Source organism: Eleutherodactylus coqui, chromosome 4, assembly GCF_035609145.1.
Source record: "Eleutherodactylus coqui strain aEleCoq1 chromosome 4, aEleCoq1.hap1, whole genome shotgun sequence".
Lineage (NCBI taxonomy): Eukaryota > Metazoa > Chordata > Amphibia > Anura > Eleutherodactylidae > Eleutherodactylus > Eleutherodactylus coqui.
Genome location: NC_089840.1, coordinates 103,445,513 through 103,468,901, shown reverse-complemented (window position 1 = coordinate 103,468,901; position 23,389 = coordinate 103,445,513). Strand labels below are relative to the sequence as shown.

The window sequence follows — 23,389 nt, the reverse complement described above, 5'->3', positions numbered from 1 at the left end:
ATAGTGGGACCTGTGAACTTGAGATGCAGCCCAACACGTAGCCCCTCGCCTGCCCTATCCGTCACTGTGTCATTCCCATCACTTTCCTGAATTGCCCAGATTTTCACACATGAAAACCTTAGCGAGCATCGGCGAAATACAAAAATGTTCTGGTCGCCCATTGACTTCAATGGGGTTCGTTGTTCGAAACGAACCCTCGAGCATCACGGGAAGTTCGTTCCGAATAACGAACACCCGAACATTTTGGTGTTCGCTCATCTCTAGTAAAGAACTCAATAACACACTATATAGTACAGTCATTGCCTAAATTATGCTTATAGTATTACAATCAATGCGTTTTTTAGGATCAGAGCTTCATGCATACAAACTGTTAATTCATACCAGTTTCTATAAAATGAATGCAGTTGCATCTCCTCCACTTTTGTCCCTTCAGAAATGTCTACCTGAATTTATTCCACATGCATAAAATAGTGCAAATAATAAGTGTTATTGTTGCCCATAGCAACATACAGGAATTCACTGGGCAAATAAAACCAGTTGCTGTAATTGGTTGCTACAGTTACATTCACACTTTTGCACCATTATGAAATCTCGTGTCTATATTGTCGTCTACGTCGTAGATAAAGGCATCATTCTTAATTCCATCACAGTTTAATGTTGCTCTTGAAGAAAGATTTGAGGAGATAAAACTCCTGGAGTACCCACTCAATCCTGAGCCCATGCTCATGCTGTCGGAGAATACAGAATCCTCCTCGTCCATAGGATATACTCTATGATCAAATTCCTTGGGCAATCTGTAACAAAGGAAGAAGATCCCACTTGTAAGAAGGAAAATAGCAGCGACGACTCCCACTGAAATCGCAGCTCCAACGTTCTGTGTTTCAGGACTGGATGGCATGTTGAACGTACTTGGAAAAGAGATACTGAAATTGTTGACAACTGAATGCATGTTCCAGGCTACAGGAATAATGATGGAAATACTGGAAAGTAGGATTAAGATCCCTCCAGCCGTAAACCAAAGAGGTATCACTGATGCATCACTTGGTGCTTGATATACCTTTTTTAGTCCAAAGAAACATACGGTCATCCCAACTGCCCCAAGAATGATCGCCACCAGCATAAGTCCTTGTGCCACGAATATTTCCCTTGGAACGAATGAGTCTGTCACACTGAAAGGTTGGCAATACATGATCTTTAGGTTGGGGGACACCAAGACGTGACTGAAGAAGCAAGTCCTCCAGATTCCGATCCAAGCAATTCCAGAAGTAATGAGGGTGGTGTTCGCTACGTGCCACACTCTCCATTGCACGAGTCCGGTGGAAATAGTCCCCAAAATCCAACCCACCATCAAAATAGCAAATCCTGCCACTTGAAGATTTCCAGTGTGGGCCAGGTAGGGCATGACCTCTTCAGCAGCCTCTTTGTTCTGCAAGCACTTGTCGCAGTCATCTATATCCACTCACTGGAGAATAAAATAGAAATAACATTAGAGTTGATGAGTTTTGATTAAGAGTTTGAAAGAATGAGCCAACTTTTTGCAATAGGTGGTCAACCTATTTGTAAAGATGCGTTTGGACCTTGCTGGATCATTCGAATTTGAGCTTCAACCATTCAGTATAAAGTGGCCAATGATCGAACGATAATTTGTTTGCTTATCGTTCATAATTCATTTCATGTAAGCATGAAAATCAGAGTTGTCTCATTCACTAATCGTTTGGTTTAAATACCGATCATTCAGTCATTCTCATTCATTGGTACAGTGAATGACTGAATAATTGGCGTGCAAACAATTTATCTGTTTGTATAAACAGGCTGCGTGAGCAAATTCTGACATTGTTCGCTCGTGCGAATGTAAAAGTACCCTTATGCCGGCTTCACACAGGTGTATTTGTGGGCGCAATACACATAAAATAGAAACCATTGACTTTAATGGGTTCATTTATACACATATTTTACACATGCATTTCGGCACATGCTACATTTTTCTGTGCATTTGCGCACCAAAGACCCCCATAGAAGTCAATGGGGATGAGTAAATGCACACACAATATGCATGGAAATGTGTGAAACACTGTAATTGAGCAGGAAAGAGAACACCTCTTAGGACTAGTTAACCAGTTCAATCAGTGTGTCTTTGTTTACGGTGCACAAATGTAAAATACGCCGATTAGTGCCCAAAAATGCTTTGTCCGTTTCGCTAAAATGCTACGCTAAGACATGTACAAATACACTTACGCTTGTGTGAAGCCGGCCTTAGTCGTAGCTTTCATTTGTAATTCACTTGTAGTTGTCTTCACACAACACAGACACAACTGATATTTGTGGTTGCCAGGGAGCTGCCATAGGATCAGCGTTACAGCCCGTGGCATGTACATACAAGATTAGCTATGTTGTTAACTGCAGGGAAATGGGTCATGCTACAACTCATCCATCAGATCCCCTTGTTTAAAACTTTCACATCTTTATCAATCGACTATTTAAAGGAGATGTCTCGAGGAAGCAGTTAATTTTTTTTTTTGCCCAGTCCCCCCCATTAAGTACACATAACTAAGCCCCCCTGTAAATGACATTTCTAGCTGGTTCGTACTTACCGTTCCAGCGTTTCAGCAAGTTATAAAAGTTTCCTCAAGATGGCCGCCGGCTCTTTCCCAGTCGCTCGCTGCAGCCCGACGTGCGCGCTCCCGAGACGCCGCCAGCTGTGTCTCCATGGCAACCGGACGCATCGCAGCCGCCGACCAGACGCCCCGCAGCCGCCGACCAGACAGCAGGTAACCGGCGCTAGCCCCCGGCTCCCCAGCGCTAGTTCCCCCGGCGCAGCGACAGCCCCCCCGGCCTAGCGACAGCCCCCCCCCTCGCAGCGACAGCCCCCCCGGCCTAGCGCTAGCTCCCCCGGCGCAGCGACAGCCCCCCCGGCCTAGCGCTAGCTCCCCCGGCGCAGCGACAGCCCCCCCGGCCTAGCGACAGCCCCCCCCATCGCAGCGACAGCCCCCCCGGCCTAGCGCTAGCTCCCCCGGCCTAGCGACAGCCCCCCCCGGCCTAGCGACAGCTCCCCCGGCCTAGCGACAGCCCCCCCGGCCTAGCGACAGCCCCCCCCGGCCTAGCGACAGCCCCCCCCGGCCTAGCGACAGCCCCCCCCGGCCTAGCGACAGCCCCCCCCGGCCTAGCGACAGCCCCCCCCGGCCTAGCGACAGCTCCCCCGGCCTAGCGACAGCCCCCCCGGCCTAGCGACAGCCCCCCCGGCCTAGCGACAGCCCCCCCGGCCTAGCGACAGCCCCCCCCGGCCTAGCGACAGCCCCCCCCGGCCTAGCGACAGCTCCCCCGGCCTAGCGACAGCTCCCCCGGCCTAGCGACAGCCCCCCCCGGCCTAGCGACAGCCCCCCCCGGCCTAGCGACAGCCCCCCCCGGCCTAGCGACAGCTCCCCCCGGCCTAGCGACAGCTCCCCCGGCCTAGCGACAGCCCCCCCGGCCTAGCGACAGCCCCCCCCATCGCAGCGACAGCCCCCCCGGCCTAGCGCTAGCCCCCCCCGGCCTAGCGACAGCCCCCCCCGGCGCAGCCCGGCGCAGCGGCAGCCCCCCCCGGCGCAGCCCGGCGCAGCGGCAGCCCCCCCCGGCGCAGCCCGGCGCAGCGGCAGCCCCCCCCGACCCATCACTTACCTGGGAGGCTTCTCGGGGCTGCTGGGCTGGGCTGGTCTTCTCCGCTGGGCAGCTCCAGTTTCTGCACCTTCCTCTAACAGAGGATGGTGCAGAATGGCCGCTTCAGCGCGCTCCCGAGCAGTGACAGCTCGTCTGCGCATGCGCAGAAGAGCTGTAGCGGGGAGCACACTGAAGCGGCTCGTGCTGAATGGAGAAGACCGGACTGCGCAAGCGCGTCTAAAAAAGCAAGCTGCCAGCGAATTTAGACGGAACCATGGAGACGAGGACGCTAGCAACGGAGCAGGTAAGTGGAATAACTTCTGTATGGCTCATATTTAATGCACAATGTACATTACAAAGTGCATTAATATGGCCATACGGAAGTGTATAACCCCACTTGGTTTCGCGAGACCACCCCTTTAAGTATTTATTTATTTCTCTACTCATTCTGTTCTGGTATTTTTTTAAAGTGCAAATTAATCCCACCATGTCTGTGCCTTGTCATAAGTATGTGTGTAATATATATATATATATATATATATATATATATATATGCATGCCTCTTCGGATCCATTTCATTGTGCCTGAAGAAGAACCCTGTGTAGGTTCGGAAGCTCGCTATAAGATCATGCATTATGTTTATCCATCATGTCCACGGGGAAAATCAGGCCCGCTACGGATTCTCCATGGAGAATTTGCAGCTGGTCCCTCCTGCCCCGCGGACATGAGAGCTTAAAATAGGAATTTAAAAGAATTAACTCACCCGCAGCGGTCGGGAGGGTCTTCTCTTCTTCACGGCCGGATCTTCTTTTTCGGCCGGCGGATGAACTCGTCACATCCGCCGAGCCGAAGCAAGAAAGATCCGGCCGTGAGGAAGAGAAGACCTTCCCGGTCCGCTGCGGGTGAGTTAATTCTTTTAAATTCCTATTTTAGGTCTTCAATAGAAGCCCACGGGAGCCGTCCCCGCGGTTATCGCATCAGGGTATTATCCACCATAATAGGGGATATACCACATAGTATATACCTGATTGATGCTATATTTCCTGGGCATTAATATATGCCTCAATACTCTGCCAGACGGGGGTTACATTTATTATTCTGGCCTTTACCCATTTATCGGCTCCAACGTATAAATACAAAAAATATAACCTACATTGTGCTTTGTTAGCCCTTGTGGCCATTTATACACATGGAGCTGTACACAACCATAATATATATCTCGACCCATGCACCAACAATATAGATGGGGTCATTGTGGTTGTGGAGTTAGAACTTAGCGCATCATCTGGTATATACTTATATGGACTTACTACTGTTAGAATATCTACTTGTCCAGTAGGAGTGTAACTGGAATAAGAGTCCACGCCTTTTATACATTTTTATTTTTATCTTTACCTAATAAAAGTTATATTTTAGTGATTCCCTCGGTGATAGGCTTGTTGACACACAGGGTTTTCCTTTCTGTCACGGTGACAAATACGGTATAAACTTTACTTTAGAAACTTGCAAAACAGATGATACAAGGCAGTTCACTTAAAGTCTTTACAGTGCAGGCTAGACAACAGATCTGAGGTCAGGGAGGAAACTCAGGATGACACCGGTCCTGCAGTGTATGTTATCTGCCAGGAACCGCTCCTGAAGGGGAACACTCCGGAGCAGGAAAGGGGGTAGGGTCAGTCCACAGACACTCTGACAGCAGTTGTTAGCTTGAAGTCACCCAGCCTTGGAGGCGCTTGGGTGGGACATATAAAGGCTGTACCTCTATGCGGTGATCCTGGCTCTGGACGGCCGTGTAGGAAAATTAGACAGAGAAGTAGTACCTCTGCACTGGCCTTGTCAGAAGAAGCAGTTACTTACAATTGCCCTCTCTTACTCTTGGGGGTCTACTCCACTCATATCCAGAACACAAACAGCATGGGAAATCTCTCCTCCTCTTCCATGCTTCAGCACACGAAGACTGAAGCAACTCTCCTGAAGACATGGACACTTACCTGCTGTCACTCACTCCTATTTATACCCTCTCTCATACCACATGACATGACAAACTTGATACATTTACATGCAGACTTTGATTTTATTAAACATTTAACCCTTCTAGAGCTACAGCTGTGCAACACACACTGGAAATGACAGGACAGTTTTGCACAGTGCATCAACATAAGACATACATGTATGACATTTATGGAGGGGACCAGGATGATGTACTGGGCCACTACACTAGAAACAGATACAATCATATTGATAATTACCTAATACTCAAATTGTCTATGTGATCATATTAAATACTAGCTGATATACTCGGCCTCGCCCGAGTTAATTTGATACAGGTGTTTACATGTTGTTTGAATGGAAAATTTTATGAAGTCAAGGTTACTGTAGAGTAACCGAGGAATAAAATATGTATACACATAGAGGAGCGTTAGATTCTCCTCAGGCTGCATGTACCGTTGTCCCTCTGAAGAATGTGCCACCCCTCCCACTCTCCTCATTTAGGACCTAAAGAATGCTTGTGCCAAATTTCATGCTTGTAAGACACTGAGAAGTTACCAAATTTCATGTTTGTACGACACCGGGAAGTTAGAGAATTAGATTTGGTACATTACACAGGGGTGCCAATACTTTTGCACTTTGCATTGAATTTTTGAGTTGTGACCCCTTTACTTTTCCTATTTAGGACCTAAATAATGCTCCTGCCAAATTTCATGTTTTTACGACATCAGGAAGTTAGAGAATTAGTGGCAAGTCAGTCAGTAAATCAGTGAGTGAGGGCTTTCACCTTTATATACATAGATTTGTGATCATATTAAATACTAGCTGATATGCCCGGCTTCGCACAAGTTAATTTGATAAAGGTGTTTATGTGTTGTTTACACAGAAAATTTTATGAAGTGAAGGTTACTTTAGAGTAACCAAGGAATAAAATATGTATACACATAGAGGAGCGTTAGATTCTCCTCAGGCTGCATGTACCAATGTCCCTCTACAGAATGTGCCACCCCTCCCACCCTCATCATTTAGGACCTAAAGAATGCTTGTGCCAAATTTCATGCTTGTATGACACTGATAAGTTACATTACATAGGGGTGCACTTACTTTTGCAATTAGCATTGAATAATCAATTTGTGACCCCTTTGCTTTTCCTATTTAGGACCTAAAGAATGCTCCTGCCAAATTTCATGTTTGTACGACATCGGGACGTTAGAGAATCGGATTTGGTACATTACACAGGGGCGCCAATACGTTTGCACTTTGCATTAAATTTTCAAGTTGTGACCCCTTTACTTTTCCTATTTAGAACTTAAAGAATGATCATCCCAAATTTTGTTTGTACGACATCAGAAAGTTAAAGAATTAGATTTGGTATGTTACACAGGGGTGCCAATACTTTTGAACACTTTTGTAAAGCGTTACTTTATGTGAATGCAATATCCATAGGTCCACGCCTGAACCTATGGATATTGCGTTCAAATGACTGCATAACATATGGATGAGGTTTACTAGCAACTAAAACTGTTAGATACAGCAGCAGATATTATCAAATTGTATTGGCAGGCAAAATTGTAATATAGGTGATATCAGTTAATGTATTGTATTACTGTTATCTGTTAATAAAATAGCCAATCCCTTTAACCCCTTAATGACATGGCCTATTTTGGCGTTGAGGACCAAGTGATTTTTTCGTATTTTTCCATCTCCATTTTTCAAAAGCCATAACTTTTTTATTTTTCCATGGACGCGGCCGTATAAGGGCTTGTTTTTTGCGGGCGAGCTGTAGTTTTTATCGGTGCCACTTTTGGGTACGTAGACAATATCGTAAAATTAAAAAAAAAATTTTTAATGATAACATGGAGATAAACCGCATCAATTCTGCCATAGATTTCTTTTTCTTTTTTTTACAGCGTTAATCATGCAGCATAAATGACACACAAAATTTTTTCTGCGGGTCGGTACGGTTACAACGATACCAAAATTGTTATATTTTTTTAGGTTTTTACACTTTTTTGCAATAAAACACCCTTTTTTTGGAAATCTTTTTTTTTTTCTCTATAGCTGCATTCAATGTCCTGTAACTTTTTTTTTTTATGTACGGAGCTCTATGAGGGCTTATTTTTTGTGAGACGAGCTGTAGTTTTTATTGGTACCATTTTGGTGAATGTACGGCTTTTTTGATCACTTTTATTGCACTTTTTGGGAGGCAAAATGCTAAAAATTTGCATTTTGCCTCTGTTTTTTAGCTTTTTTTTTAACGCTTTTTGTCGTACAAAATGAAAAGTGTGTTCAACTTTTTGTACACGTCGTTACAGACGCGTCAATACCAAATATGTGGGGTTTTCATTTTTTTCCCCTTTTTTTATGCTAATATTAGAAAAAGCATAAAAAAAGGGGTTTTTTTACATTTTTTTTACATTTTTCTTTTCTTTTTTTTTACACTATTTGAGTCCCTCTGAGGGACTTGCAGCAGTATGCCTATGATCGCTGTGATAAGGCATGGCAGAGCTACTGCTCTCCCATGCCTTATCGCCTATACAGCGATTATAGGCACAGGCAATACAGGACACCAGTGTCTGGCGTCCTGTTGCCATGGCGACAGGCCGGGCTCTCGCGATGACATCGCGAAAGCCGGCCGGAGACACAGAGGGATCGCGATCCCTCTGTGAACTCTTTCCCTGCCGCGATCTACTTAGATTGCGGCAGGGAAGGGGTTAACAGCGGGGCGGCGCATCTCTGATGCCCCCCCGCTGTTGCAGCGGGACGCCGGCTGTGAGTGACAGCCGGCTCCCGCTGCGGGATAGCGCAGGATCTTATGTGATCCTGCGCTATCCCCAGGACGTACCGGTACGTCCTGTTGCAGGAAGTACCAGGCTCCCAGGACGTAACGGTACGTCCTGGAGCGGGAAGGGGTTAAACTGCACTAAGGGCTCATGGGCCTAAGTGCAAAAATTCAGCTTGGGCCCCTTTGGCGCAGCATACCATGACTAAATAATATCACCATAATCTGACTGGATAATACCCCTACACCAGGGCATTACATATACCATGGAACACTGAATTCAGTAATCAAGAAGTAGATGAAATATTGCACAACAGTGACATTACTAAGAACTGAATGCCCCTCAAAATTGATTAAAAGACCAGGAGACAATTGGTCCAGGAGGCTGCCAAGAGACCTACAGCAGCAGTAAAGGAGCTGCAGGAATGTCTTACAAGTACTGGTTGTGTAAACCCTGTGACAACCATCTCCCATATTTTTCATATGATTGGGCTGTGGGGTAGAGGGGCAAGGCGGAAAACTTTTCTAACAAAGGAAACCATCCAAGCCTGGCTATGTTTTACCAAAACCTGTATCTAGTCAGTCAAAAGTATGTGGGAGAATGTGTTATGGTCGGATGAAATCTAGGTGAAACTTTTTGGCCATTATTCCAAAAGGCATAATTGGAGCAAAGGAAATACTGTGCATCACAAAAAGAACACCAGACACACAGTGAACATGGTGGAGGCAGCATTATGCTTTGGGCTGTTTTTCTGCTGCTGGAACTGGGGCTTTAGTCAAGGTGGAGAGAATTATGAACAGTTCTGTAGTGGCCCAAAGTTAATAGGGCCCCTCCATAATGTTATATGTCTGCCTCGTGTCAATGTCTTGTCTGTGGAGTGCATTTGATTTATGTGTATTGCATGGCTGCAGGACTGAATGGGTTAATGTCTGGTATGTTCTGTCCTGTCTGAAAATGTATCGTTTTGTATGTATCATGTGACGTTGTGGTATATCTGTGTTTGCTGAATGCAAAGCAGGGGAGTCAGCGAGCGTCTGTGAGAGTTAGCAAATGCCGGAGTGATGGAAGAGTCAGAGAGGTGGTCTGCTGTTCCCGCCAGGCCCTGGCCCCGCAAAGAGACTGCTTATGGATTCCATGTGTAAAGAGAGTGTAAGCCTGGACATGATGAAAATGCGTGGGTGTGCAGCACCGGCACAGCATGCATCCGGAGGAATGGAAAACCGCTACTAAGCGAGAGGAATGTGAGTGTATGACAGGAGAGAGAGAGTTTGCCGGGGGAGAAATCTCACAGATAACTTAGACTGTGGATTATACAAATGCCCCGAGAATCCTCTCTGCTGCACCACGATAATTGGCTACTGTACAAAGGCTGTTTTATTTGCATATAAGTTCAAGTGTTGAAGTAAATGAACAAAATCGACCGTTCCTGGTTCTCATTCAGAAAATACCCTGTGTGTGGACTACTTTATTACATCTGGGAGATCTGCCGCAGAGGATGAAACGGTGGCGCAACGAGTGACCTCCGGTTATAACCCCTGTGATCTCCCCCAGCAGTACCTTGGTCAGGTTCCAAACTCCCACCAGGGGAGGAGATAGTAGAGCCCCGTGACAAGTCCTTTCTCTACCCCGCTGTGTCCTCGGCTGTGGGCCCGCTCTTCGGACGCTGTAGTTCCAAATATCAGTCCATTTTGGCACAAAGCCTTCAGGCCTCTACTAAAAAGCTGAAGATGAAGAGGAATTTCACCTTTCAGCACAACAACCACCTAAAATGTTGGACCAATCATTTACTTTAGGTGATACTCAAGAAGTATCATAGATGCCTCGGAGAAGAGTACATATGAAACAGACAAGATGGCATTTCAAGTGTGTCTTCTTCAGCGATGCATTGTATGTACAATTAGGCATACCTGATTGATAAGGCTATGATACCTTTGAGTATCACCTAAATTCAGTGATTACTTCAACAAAAGCATATCACCAAATAAATAAAAATGGCTTTGCCAGAAGAAAATCAACATTTTGGAAAGGCCCAGCCAGAGCCCAGACTTGAAGGCCATTGAAGATCTGTGGGTTGACCTGCAGAGAGTCTTACACACAATATGCCCTGACAGATTTGGAGCGCTTTTGCAAGGAAGAGTGGGCAAAGATTGCCAAGTCAAGATGTACCATGCTGATAGACACCTACCATATAAAGGGCACATCAACAAAGTATTAGTTTTAGGGTGTGTATATTTATGCAACCACATTATTTTTTTTCCACCCCAAATATTTCAGTTTGTTTTTCAATGGAATTGTACAGATAACGGCTCACACTGAAAGTGAAAATAAATCTGAAATGATTCGTCTTTGACAAATTTTTTTAACATGACGAAAAAACATGATGTTTTCACAGGAGTGTGTAGACTTCTTATATCCACTGTACTATGAACCCTTATATCCCCTCCTATAGACTAAGAAGTCCCTGTGTCACCTCTTTATATACTGTGGCCCCCATACCCACCCTCCTGTATCCTAGGACCCTACCTGTGGTCCCACTTTAATATACCATGACCCCTCAATGTCCCACTCCTATATACTATGGTTTGACCCTCATGTGTTCACTTCTGTATACCCCATATCCCACTGCTATAAACCACAGTATGACCCCTATGTTTCCCCTCCTATATATTATAGCCCAACACTGCTATATATTATGACTATATTATATAGTATATAGGAGTGGGCTGCACATCAGGTCATAGTTCATAGGATCGGTTGCACAGGGGGGCAGAGTACATTATATAGAAGGGGGTCTATATAATGTAGTATATCGGAGTGATACACAGGGGGCTCACATTATACGGGAGGGGGCACAGGCTTCATAGTATGACTATGTAGTTTAGAGTGGTGGGTTTGGTGCTCACATGTAAATATTCCCACTCAATCTCCTCCATCTCTCGCTGGTCCCAGCGATCAGCTCTGGGTTCTCCACCTGGTGTGCCAGGCAGATGGGCACTGCTGGTTGCACTTGGGGTGGTCATAAAGCTGCAGCCAAGTCCTGATCATCAGCAACATCACCAATGCCAGTACATAGAGCTCAGCTTCTACCCCGACTTCCATCCCGTCTCTATACAAGAAGCGCAAGAGTCGGGGAAAAGAGTTGAGCTATGTTATACAATGAGATGTGCTGGGTCCCCTGAGTCTTCCTGTAGAAATGAAAGTAACATCTGCGTATGAAATCACGATCAGGGTTAGTTGCAATAATCATTACCACAATGCAGAGGCCCTTTGGGCCCCTTATGTTCAAGGGCCAGGTGACAATTGCGACCCCCTATAGCTACACCACTGGGTTCAGGTGTCACACTGTTTGCACATGTGCTCATTACTACTTATATTGCTCTTGGAGCGTGCCGACGTGAGCATGAAGCCCATGAGTAATGTAACCACACAATGTTTGACATCATATGGATGAGGTTTACCAGCAGCCACACTGTTTTCATATGTACATATCGCCTTGAGCAATCAGCACCGGAGCCAGGATTATAACAGTAAGTGCATTTTATTACTATTATCTTTGCAGTAGTATTCTTCCCATCAAAATGACGGGAACCTTGACGCTACCCTGTAGACCCCATTATAAATCAGTGGCCTATGTGGGGCGTCAGTGGTATCCATCGTATTAACAGATATCAGACTATATTTTTGTATAAAAATGTCCATGAAAAAAAAGACTTTTCTGTCACCAAAGACGTAAGAAGACAAATACCCAATCAATCCAAAAACATATAAACCAGCATAAAACAAGGAAAGTAAGACAACTAGTATGTGGCTGTGAAAGCCACAACATCCCCTGGTCATGAAGGGGTTAACCTTAGTATACACGGATATATTGTTGACCCTGGCTTATTCTTGGCAACGAAATTCTCTCAAAATGTTTTTTACTCCTCAAAAAGAAAATGCATACAGTGATCGTGCGGAGCAGCCTTACCTTAGTCTGGATTCCTGAACTTTAGCATGGATTCACCCGTATTACTGTAGGTACCGTATCTCTGGCCACTGACGTAAGTAGCTCATTAAACTGTCCTTCCGGCAGTAAAGTGTTCTCAGGCAGATTTTGTTCCCCTTTGATTTGGTTCTGTCAGACATTTTCAAAAATAGAGTCTAACAAATCAGTTCCATTATAGAGCGTTGTGTGCTTGCAGTGCAGAGCCACCCACCTACCGAGATATCATCAAGGAACCTCCTCGCTTGTCTGCAAGACTGGAGTAGTAATGTAGGTCAGCGTGAATGAGTCTTTTGTAACATGGCTTGTGTGATATCTTCCACTGAGGTTCATCACAGTATTCATATGTTTTGGAAATAATAAAAAGTATTGATCATGTTGATCTATCTACTCATCCCAAGGGGCTACCCTAAGGCCTAATGCACACGGGCATGATGGATTCTGCATGCGGGAGCCCACAGCAGAATCGGACCCTGTGCCCAGCTGGCATCTGCGCATAACTGTGTCTTCTATTTCTTTTCTGTACTGCGGATGGTCTGCGTTGTTCGCCGTCAGACATGGGCAGTACAGATTTTTTTAAACTCCTCCTTTCTTGTGGAATCCGTGGCCACAATTGAAGTCATCTGTGCGGAATCCGCAGAAAATGGAGCACCGAATATTGCATCAAATTTAGAGATGAGCAAGCATACTCGCTAAGGGCAATTATTCGATCGAGCATTGCCCTTAGCGAGTACCTGCCCGCTCTGAAAAAAATATTCGGCTGCCGGCGGCGGGTGGGGAGCGGCGGGGGAGAGCTGGGAGATCTCTCTCTCCCTCTCTCCCTCTCTCCCCCCTGCTCACTGCCGCAACTCACCTGTCACCCGCGCCAGCAGCCGAACCTTTTCCTCAGAGCGGGGAGATACATGCTAAGGACAATGCTCGATCGAGTAATTGTCCTTAGTGAGTATGCTCACTAATCTCTAATCAAATTGCTACGTGCAGTGAAAGTTAGCATGCCCAGTGGACTGATTGGCTAATGCATTACAGATAAAAGGAAATTTCTGCTGTGGCACAGGGAGAGCGCATAGACTGTACTAGTGAGCAGAGGAGCTACAGGGAGCACTGCCAGAAGAGGTGCAACAGTCTGCAAAGGAGCTGCTGCTGAAGAGAGAATGCAAGGGCAGCCGGAGCTTTGACCCCTGGTTGTGAGTCTGTTGAGAGCACCTTGGATACTGTACAGACAAAACCAAAAGTTGCTGGTGGTGACGAGAAAGGACTCAGACACATTACCACCTAAATCTAGAGGGGCAGCTGGACTGCAAAAAGGAACCAACAGGAATGATGCGGTGGAGTTGCATTTGTGACCTAAGGCAGGCTTGGTCAGTGGAAGCAGCAGTAAGTAAACTGTAACAGAACTGTAAGTGGGGCTGGCCCGCTCCAACATTTACTGTATGTGTGCAAATCAGAAAGGGTCTCAGTCATGCTGTATGCAGGCATGCTGCAGGAGATAGAGTTAGGCTAACTTCACATGGTTGAATGTGATATCGGCCCAATATTGTGCTCGCCAACATGCGATTTCCCTGCAGATACAAGGCATTTTTATCTCAAAATGGGGAAACCTTGCATTGCATCGCGTGCACCTAGAACATGGTGCGATGCTGCCGCCCCCCCATTGAAGACAATGGGTGATGTGATGCGAGGGCACGCCCAAAGATAGAATGTGCCGGGATTTGTTTCATGCATCGTGGTGCAATGCGGTGCGGGGGAAAAAAATCTATATTCAAAAGAAAGGGGTTCTTATTCTTGTGAGACTTGTGCGTCTCACAACTCACAAATCCTGCGTGATTTTCTTGGCCGTGTGAAAATGGTTTTAGCATTATGGTCACTGGTCTCTATGCACGTTTCAAGTGCTTGAACCTGGGTTCACCCAGGTATAAGAAGCCTGCTTTTCTAAGTGACTGACTGGGGTATCAATCACAAAGTGAAGTGTAAGGCCTCATGTCCATGGGACCAGCTGTGCCCGCGGACATTGGGAGAAAAAAAGGTTTTCTTACCTCTCCGACTCCAGTGTGGATCTCCTCTGTGCTGGCCGGATCTTCTTTCTTCAGCATGCGGATGCATCCGGACGTGCCGGACGCATGTGCAATGCTTTTTTTTTTTTTAATGTCCTGCTTTCCCACGGGTCCGTGGCACAGCCACAATGACAGCTGTGGCTGTGCCGCAGATAGAGCGGCTTCCATTGACTTCAATGGAAGCGGTCTCGCGGGATCCGCAGGCAAAATGGAGCATGCTGTGATTTCTTCCCGCGCATGTGATCCATGCGCCGGGGGAAAAAAAAAAAAAATCACATCTGCATGCTTTAAATAGCCCTACGGATGATAATGCATTCCTGTGGGCTTCTAGAGCTGCGGATCTGTGCAGAAGGAGAAGTGCAGATTTTATAATTAAAATCCGCATGTGGACATTGGGCCTAGAAGTTACATTGTTTACCTGTTGTTATTATAACATTACTCACTTTAATTCCTTTGTTTGTAAATAAACATTGCATATTCTTGTAACTCCTTCTACTGCATCATATTCTGAATCTGCGTCGTGATCCCACCAGCCACGACAACAGCAAGGTCTGTAACTGAATGGTTTCTCATCTTTGAATAACATATAATAGCTTAGGCTATATTCACACGGTGATCCATGTTGGAGTCTTCCAATGACGGCTTTCAGTGGAAATGCACTTTAGAAATCTGCATGGATCATTACACAGATTTAGCCCAGTTCCATGGGGCAAGTCTGCTGTGGATTTTCTGACAAGGAATCCTCATCAAGAAGTAACGCTATTTTTTTTTCTAGCTATAGACTACAGCACAAATTTCTATTAGAGCTGCTGGTATACACTTTATGCCAAAATTACGTTCACTGCAGATTTGATGCAGAATACATGTGGAATCCCTCATAAAACACACTGTATGGTCCTAGTTTTTCAATATGGCAAAGTATGTCACCATAGGCCTATACACTGGCATACCCCGGAGGCATCCGTTGGAGGTACACATTGGAAAATCCTGCAAACACAGTGTGAATGGACCCTAAGGCCGGATTCACATGAGCGTATGTACCGCGCATTCATCAGAAAATAGAATCCATTGATTTCAATGTGTTTGTTCACATGTGCATTTGGTGTGCACATTGCAGTTGCGCAAAAAAATAAGTGGCATGGCCTATTTTCCTGTGCATTTGCGCAAGAAAGGAGAACATTTTGAACTCATTAAACTAATTGGCCATTTGCATGGCTGAGACATCAGTGCATGATTTTTTTTGCTCACAATTGTGCACAGCTTGCACACACAAAAAGTACAGTAAAATACACTAATGCTCACGCAGTACATGCAACACCCATTCCATAGAAACGCAGCGCAAATACGTACGCGAGAACACATACACTCGTGTGAATCCAGCCTTAAGCTAGATTCACATATACTGTTTTTTATGCAATTTCTGGGGCATCTTTTTTAATTAGTTAAACACAATTAATAAGCATAAGGCTGGCTGGTATCAAAAGTGGCGTTTTTAGAGAAGTTCAAAAAGAGTGGATACAAAAGTATAAAGAAACATATAAGTCCCTTTTCTTTATACTTTACCTTCATTTTAGAACCTCCTCTGGCTTAAAATTCTACATCAAATACTGTATAAGAGATTGCATCCTAATTCATTGCGCCTTATGCCGTGAGTTTCTCAAACCCGTGCCAAACAATTTTGTCACAAATTTTTGGAAATTAACAGCAAAAAAAAACACAGTTCAACCTCCTAGTGCCCTAAGATTAAACGTCATTGTGCACAGTTTATTATACAGGGTTATTAAAAAAGAAGGAGCAGATTTGGGGATTTACATACAAACTACAAAAAAAAAGGGACACAATCCGCACATCACTGAAGAGAGGAAGGTTTAGCCTAGGGTCACACGGGGCGGATTGCCGTCGGAAATCTCGCGGTTTGGCCGCAGCAAAAACCGCGAGATCTCCACCGGCAGAGCCGCCGCGGTTTAAGCCGCGGCGGCTTTGAAGCGGTCCGGCCGCTTGCTCTTCCGTTGCGGCCGGCGCTCCCATAGAGGAGAGCGCGGCCGCAGCGGAATGCAAAAAAGAATGAGCATGCTGCTTCTTTTGAAACCGCGGCTGCGGCGGCCGCAGCCGCGGTTTCAACCGGATTTACCGCAGCGGATTAGCCGTCCAGTGTGGACGAGATTTCTGAGAAACCTCGTCCACATGGCTGGCTAATCCCGGGCTTAGCGGCCGCGGGCGGTTTTGCCGCGGGCGGATCTGCTGCGGCAAAACCGCGGCAAATCCGCCCTGTGTGACCCCAGCCTAAAAGTCTTATATGACATTAGGGTATTAGTGTTTCTTGACGCCACCAGAAGCTAGGGGTTTGACATTAGTAACACCCCTATCACACCCCCAGCTCCCCATAGGCTCAAGAAGCTAAGGTCCTTCAAGTAGCTACGAGACGGGGAACCAAGGATAATTGTGGGGGAGCCAAATCGGGAGCCATGCTGCCGGAGGAGTGCGACCCACTCACAGCACTGCTGCCTGCTTTGGCCGCAGGGGGACACGAAGAGGAAGCGTAGAGTGGTGCACGTCTGCGGGGACACCTGCCACTGCACTGCTGCCTGCTTGGCCCCGCTGTGGGAGTGGAAGCGCCGTGCATATATCCAAGTGCTGCAGGAGTGGGACTCCCAGACGCTGTGGCCGCAGGTGGAGGCACGTCTACAGTACTGTGGCCGTGCTGTGTGAGCGGGAGTACGGCACAGCAGTGGGTACTGCAGTCACAGCGGTCCCTGAGCAGGAGCATGGCACAGCAGCGGCTATGCTAGTCACAGCTCTCCCGGCTGCTTCGGCCGCAGGGCCAGCGGCAGCGGGAATATACTGTGGCGGGGTTGGAAATGGGGACCTGTGTGGTGTGAGGCAAAGCAGCGCCCGAACATTTGTTCCAGGGAGGGAGGGAGGGTTAGGGTGAGGGGTACAGTTAGGCTTATATTATGTATGTAAGACTAACTGTTAAACTTTGCCCTCATCCTAACCCTCCATCCCTGTCAGAAATCACTGGAGCTGCATTACTTTAGTGGGCTGCCAGGACCTGCGGCCCATCGACCTCTGCAGCCAATCAGCTACAGGGGGCATCACCTCCTGTCAAATCTTCCGTCAGTTCTTCCTGTTAAAGGTCCCATTGAAGACAATGGGCGAGGCTTTCCGAGGAAAAGTAAAAAGATAGAACATGCTGCGATTTTTAACCTCGCAGAAGGAAAAAATCATTCATGTGAATCAATCTTCAAAAGAATGGAGTTTATATTCGTATGCATTTTGTGCGTCTTAAGATTCGTGTGCATGTAGCCTCCATTTTCTGCCACATCACAGCGCTGGGTGTCTCATTTATAGTTTTGGGCTTCTTTCCTACGATCGTATATCGGCACACCGTTTTCACGTCCGGCCAATATATGTTGTGTTCTGATACATTGGATTCCAATGCATCAGATCACATGGCTGTATTCTCGTGACGTAAAAGCTCCCAGTCGACTAATATAGTGTTGGGCGTTTTTACGTCGGGCCCAAAAGATAGTCCTGGAACTATCTTTTGGTCTGGAATACGTCGGTCACTGCATGGGCTTCTATGAGAGCCAATGACAGCAGCCGGAGAAGTCAGAGAGTTTAGCAGTAGGGCTGCTAAACTCCCTCCGTCTGCTCTCCTCCGCGCTTGCCCCTGGCAATGGGAGGGGGCGGGGCGGAGCTAAACACTGCCCCATCCCGTGCCTTGTCCACAGCCAGCAATGGGAGGAGGCAGGGGTAGAAGCAGGAGGTGAGCAAATGTGAGCTCGCGAGAGGGAGGGAAGGGGAAAGGGGTGACAGCATGGTAACTTCGGCACATATGCTCCGGGGCCCATGCTGTGTGTAATTGGGCGCACAAACGTTAGATTTGTGCGCCCGTTCAGGAGCTTTAATGCCACAGATGGTAGAATACATCGGCCGAACGTGAAATCGGCGGCCGATATACGCTCATGGGAAAGAAGCCTTAGGGTATATTCACGTGAAAATGCTGTGAAATGTCCACTGCAGAAAATTCCAAATTGGCTGCAAAATTTCCGCTCCCTGAGGTGTGAATGCATTTGCAACCAAGTTCAACTAATTTTCGATGCAACTCAATTTGCTTGTGACGCGGCGGCTGTTTTCATAACTGATGCCGGAATTCACACTGCACAATGGATTCACACTTAGCAAACTCAAGCACACAAAAAGATTTCTCCAGTGGTGTCGCCATTTTCCTATAAGCTGTAGAAAAAAATAAGAAACAACTCTGTGGTGCGTCAGAAATTGGAATTTACTAGTATGTCATAAAAAACCTTGAACCTTCCTCTTTTCAGTGATGTCTGGATTGTGTAGCTGTCTTTTGTAGTTTGTAATCAAATTCCCAAATCAGCTCCGTCTTTTTGACTAACCCCATACATTGTCAGACAATACACCTTGCATACTCACAGAAATGGCGGTGGTGGTTAGTCAGTGGCATCTGGCATACAAGCCATGTGCAGATGTAGAGTGACCTGATTACCTGGTTGGGGCTGGTATCAGTAGACCAGGCTTTCTAGTTTGTCAGGTGTGCTTTATCATAGATGTCTGTTAATGTTTTACAAGCAACTGCTTCTATGGTGATATCTTCTAAGGAAGGACATCAGCCCGGAGAGACAATAGTATCTTCTATATCAGAAACACACATCCTCTGGTGACACCGTTCTTACTTGGTGCCCCAATGTTCTAGACCTCTGCTTCCTTCAACGACAGTCTTTGATCTTTTCTAGCATCTATTGCCAAAATCCTGGTGCCTATTAACAAGGGGTTTTGGAGCCAGTTATCAGAAAAGTAGAGCTACGACCACCATACAATTATAGAAATAAATTAATCGGTGTTGAATTTTAAATCTATTTAAATTAAAAAATATATATTTTAACCCTTTCCAATCCACTGTCTGACGTCTGAAGACATTCTGATTGAAGGGTGTACAGCTCCAATGTCGGAAGACGTTCGGCAGGGTATCTTACTGTATATTACTGGCCACTCTGTTATAGGGGGCTTCTCCAGCATTTCCCATACCGCAGTACTGGCTCTAACCAGCAGATGGCGCCATTGTATAATGGCAGAAAGAGAAAGCCCTCTAGGAAACTCTGAATCAAAAATTGGATTGCAAAGGGTTAATGCTCCAGCCCCTTCATAAATGGTGCTTGGGATGTCCACAACTGGAACTAAATCTACTTGTAGCCTTACCAGCTTGTACTACCTGTTACAATGCAGTCAAGTGCTGGGCTGCTACTAGCTTCACTGTCATGTAATGTATAGTACATTATATATTCAGTTTGCAATAAACTGCGATAGAACAGTTTCCCCATGAAGCTCATTTAAAATGCTTGTAAGAGATTATAAGTAGTACACATAAATCTAATTTCTTTCTTCCGCTTATAGGACATTATTCTTGCTCCATAGTCTGTGTGCAAGTTTTCTTCGCTGAGCCAAGATGATGGTATAATTCCAGCAATCACTATTATTGTCTTGCTATATGCTTGTCTACTTTCCTGGAATGTCTGGGAGACACTCAGAAAAACAGCAAACCTTTTGGACTAGAGAATAGGCAAATCTCAACAGGATGGTCATCATACCCAATGTTAGGACACGTCCTGAGTGGAACCAAGAAGGATGCAGGGAGCATGCAAGATAATGCTTCAGGAACAACATGTTGTGATATGCCGAAACGCGTTGCATTGTAGGTATATTTTTTATTCTGTTTGCATGTTATTTTGCATTATTAAATGAGCTTTTGGCAGTAGTCAGTGGACTTTCATCAAGTTTTTGGACATAATGAAAAAATGACTAAAATATTTAAAGGGGTTGTCCCGCGCCGAAACGGGTTTTTTTTTTATTCAATAGGCCCCCTGTTCGGCGCGAGACAAACCCAAGGGCTAGGTTTAAAAAAAAAAAGGTTTAGTACTTACCCGAATCCCCGCGCTGCGGCGACTTCTTACTTACCTTACCAAGATGGCCGCCGGGATCTTCACCCACGATGCACTGCGGGTCTTCTCCCATGGTGCACCGTGGGCTCTGTGCGGTCCATTGCCGATTCCAGCCTCCTGATTGGCTGGAATCGACACACGTGACGGGGCGGAGCTACGAGGACCAGCTCTCCGGCACGAGCGGCCCCATTCACCAGGGAGAAGACCGGACTGCGCAAGCGCGTCTAATCGGGCAATTAGATGCTGAAATTAGACAGCACCATGGCGACGGGGACGCTAGCAACGGAGCAGGTAAGTGAATAACTTCTGTATGGCTCATAATTAATGCACGATGTACATTACAAAGTGCATTAATATGGCCATACAGAAGTGCTGAACCCCACTTTCTTTCGCGGGACAACCCCTTTAACCAATTATCTGTACATTGTTTGAAAGCAGACGACTTTTTCCAATGAGTAATTGCTCCATGTAAAGGGACCCTTACTTTCTCTTCCAAATGTATACCAACAGCTTTTAGTAGTCTTTTATTGAGACAAATCCTGAAAATGTTTTGGTTTTCTGCATCTTGCCTAGTTAGGTTTCTTGTTTAGAGAGCCTAGAGCATGACAAACTATCCTTTTTATAAACATTCCCATCATTGAGCAAATAGTTGTATATAGTTCAGCATCAGATAGGGCGCAACATAATGTGTTCATCATGTGTGTGCACTATGTATTGACTCAACTATTTCATGTTTAACTATATGACTGTGTATATATGTAATTAGTTGGCAACTATTACAGCTGTATAATCCAATTCTCAGTCACCTACCTGCCCTTGAATGGAGCAGTGAAATCACTGTAGGGCAGCACTGGCTCACACTCCATTCCACTAGACTTTTTGGAAAAATGACTTAAAACTGACACAGCATGAAGGCAAAATAAAATGGCACATGAGAAAATGTCCAACTTTTTAATGCCAGAGCACTGATGTAAGTGCATTAATCAGCTTTTAGGGATCCGTTATAGTGACACATTCTCTCTTAATATAGTGTGTTGATTCAAGTAAATCACTGACCAGATTAGACTTTTTTAAGATAATGGCGATAGTGCAACGGAAACTCCCAGACCAAATTGCAAATCTCCGATAGAGTATGGGAAAAGCCCCAGAAGACCAGAAGGAGGTGTACATATGCTTTATCGATTACAGTAAAGCCTTCAGCTGCATTGAATATGAAAAGCTGTGGCTCCGCCTAAGACAAATTGGAATCCGGGGACATCTGGGGCAACACATACAGTCACTATATGCAAACCAAGAGGCTACAGTCAAGACCTCCAATGATAACATAGAATGGCTGAGAATCAGTGGAAGGCATAAGCCAAGGCTGCATCTTATCCCCTGCATTGCTCAGCCTGTATGCAGAGGCGATCTTGAGGCAAAACAATTTAGATGAATCCAACATTGGATTCAAGATCGGTTGAAAAACCATCAACATTCTCGGATATGCAGGTGATACAACCTTACTGGCAGAAAGTCAGGAAGATCTTGAACAACTGATACTAAAATTTTAAAAAGAAGATGAAAAAGCAGACCTACACTAAAACTAAGATCATGAGAAGAGCCGATAACAATGCCGGAAAAATCAAACTCAACAATGAAGGAATTAAAATTAGAGATGAGCGAACACCAAAATGTTCGGGTGTTCGTTATTCGGAACGAACTTCCCGTGATGCTCGAGGGTTCGTTTCGAACAACGAACCCCATTGAAGTCAATGGGCGACCAGAACATTTTTGTATTTCGCCGATGCTCGCTAAGGTTTTCATGTGTGAAAATCTGGGCAATTCAGGAAAGTGATGGGAATGACACAGTGACGGATAGGGCAGGCGAGGGGCTACATGTTGGGCTGCATCTCAAGTTCACAGGTCCCACTATTAAGCCACAATAGCGGCAAGAGTGGGCCCCCCCCCCCAACAACTTTTACTTCTGAAAAGCCCTCATTAGCATGGCATACCTTTGCTAAGCACCACACTACCTCCAACAAAGCACAATCACTGCCTGCATGACACACCACTGACACTTCTCCTGGGTTACATGCTGCCCAACCGCACCCCCTCCCCCCCACAGCGCACACCAAACTGTCCCTGCGCAGCCTTCAGCTGCCCTCATGCCACACCACCCTCATGTCTATTTAGAAGTGCGTCTGCCACGACGAGGGACCGCAGGCACACACTGCACAGGGTTGGCACGGCTAGGTAGCGACCCTCTTTAATAGGGGCGGGGCGATAGCCCACAATGCTGTACAGAAGCAATGAGAAATATAATCCTGTGCCACCGCCATCAGGAGCTGCACACCTGGGCATAGCAATGGGGAACCTATGTGCCACACACTATTCATTCTGTCAAGGTGTCTGCATGCCCCAGTCAGACTGGTAATATGCACCTTAACAGTAACCGCGTTGGTGGTAATGTGGTGGTGACTGCGGACCTAGTAGCACGGTTGTATTTTGTTGGTTTTCGGAATGTGGCCAGGATTAAGTGGGCCGTGGCGGGGGGATGGTGGGGGGGCTCTCTTGTAGTGTCGGTAAAGGTGAAATTCTTGGACTGCCACCAGACGAACCAATGCAAAGGCATTTGCCAACAATGTTTTCCCTGTTGGAGGAGGAGGGGGATGTTTTTGAGGCACTACGTGTCCTCTCCACGTGTCCGTGGTTATATGCACCTTAACAGTAACCGCGTTGGTGGTAATGTGGTGGTGACTGCGGACCTAGTAGCACGGTTGTATTTTGTTGGTTTTCGGAATGTGGCCAGGATTAAGTGGGCCGTGGCGGGGGGATGGTGGGGGGGCTCTCTTGTAGTGTCGGTAAAGGTGAAATTCTTGGACTGCCACCAGACGAACCAATGCAAAGGCATTTGCCAACAATGTTTTCCCTGTTGGAGGAGGAGGGGGATGTTTTTGAGGCACTACGTGTCCTCTCCACGTGTCCGTGGTTATATGCACCTTAACA

General features: G+C 46.1%; 1 protein-coding gene across 3 annotated transcripts; it reads right to left on the bottom strand.

Moving 5' to 3' along the window:
• Window positions 1-269: 269 nt before the first annotated feature.
• On the bottom strand, window positions 270-18,968 carry CLDN34 (claudin 34). 3 transcript variants are annotated; one of them, XM_066598646.1, is made up of 2 exons: window positions 18,882-18,968; window positions 270-1,462 (listed from the first exon to the last, which is right to left on the bottom strand). In XM_066598646.1, exon 2 carries the CDS (start codon window positions 1,400-1,402, stop codon window positions 566-568), a length of 837 nt encoding a protein of 278 aa, XP_066454743.1. In that variant the 5' UTR covers window positions 1,403-1,462; window positions 18,882-18,968; the 3' UTR covers window positions 270-565. The 3 variants fall into 3 exon arrangements, with proteins under 3 accessions (XP_066454743.1, XP_066454741.1, XP_066454742.1); XM_066598644.1 differs by lacking the exon at window positions 18,882-18,968 and adding an exon at window positions 12,373-12,601; XM_066598645.1 differs by lacking the exon at window positions 18,882-18,968 and adding an exon at window positions 2,236-2,328.
• Window positions 18,969-23,389: the final 4,421 nt, after the last annotated feature.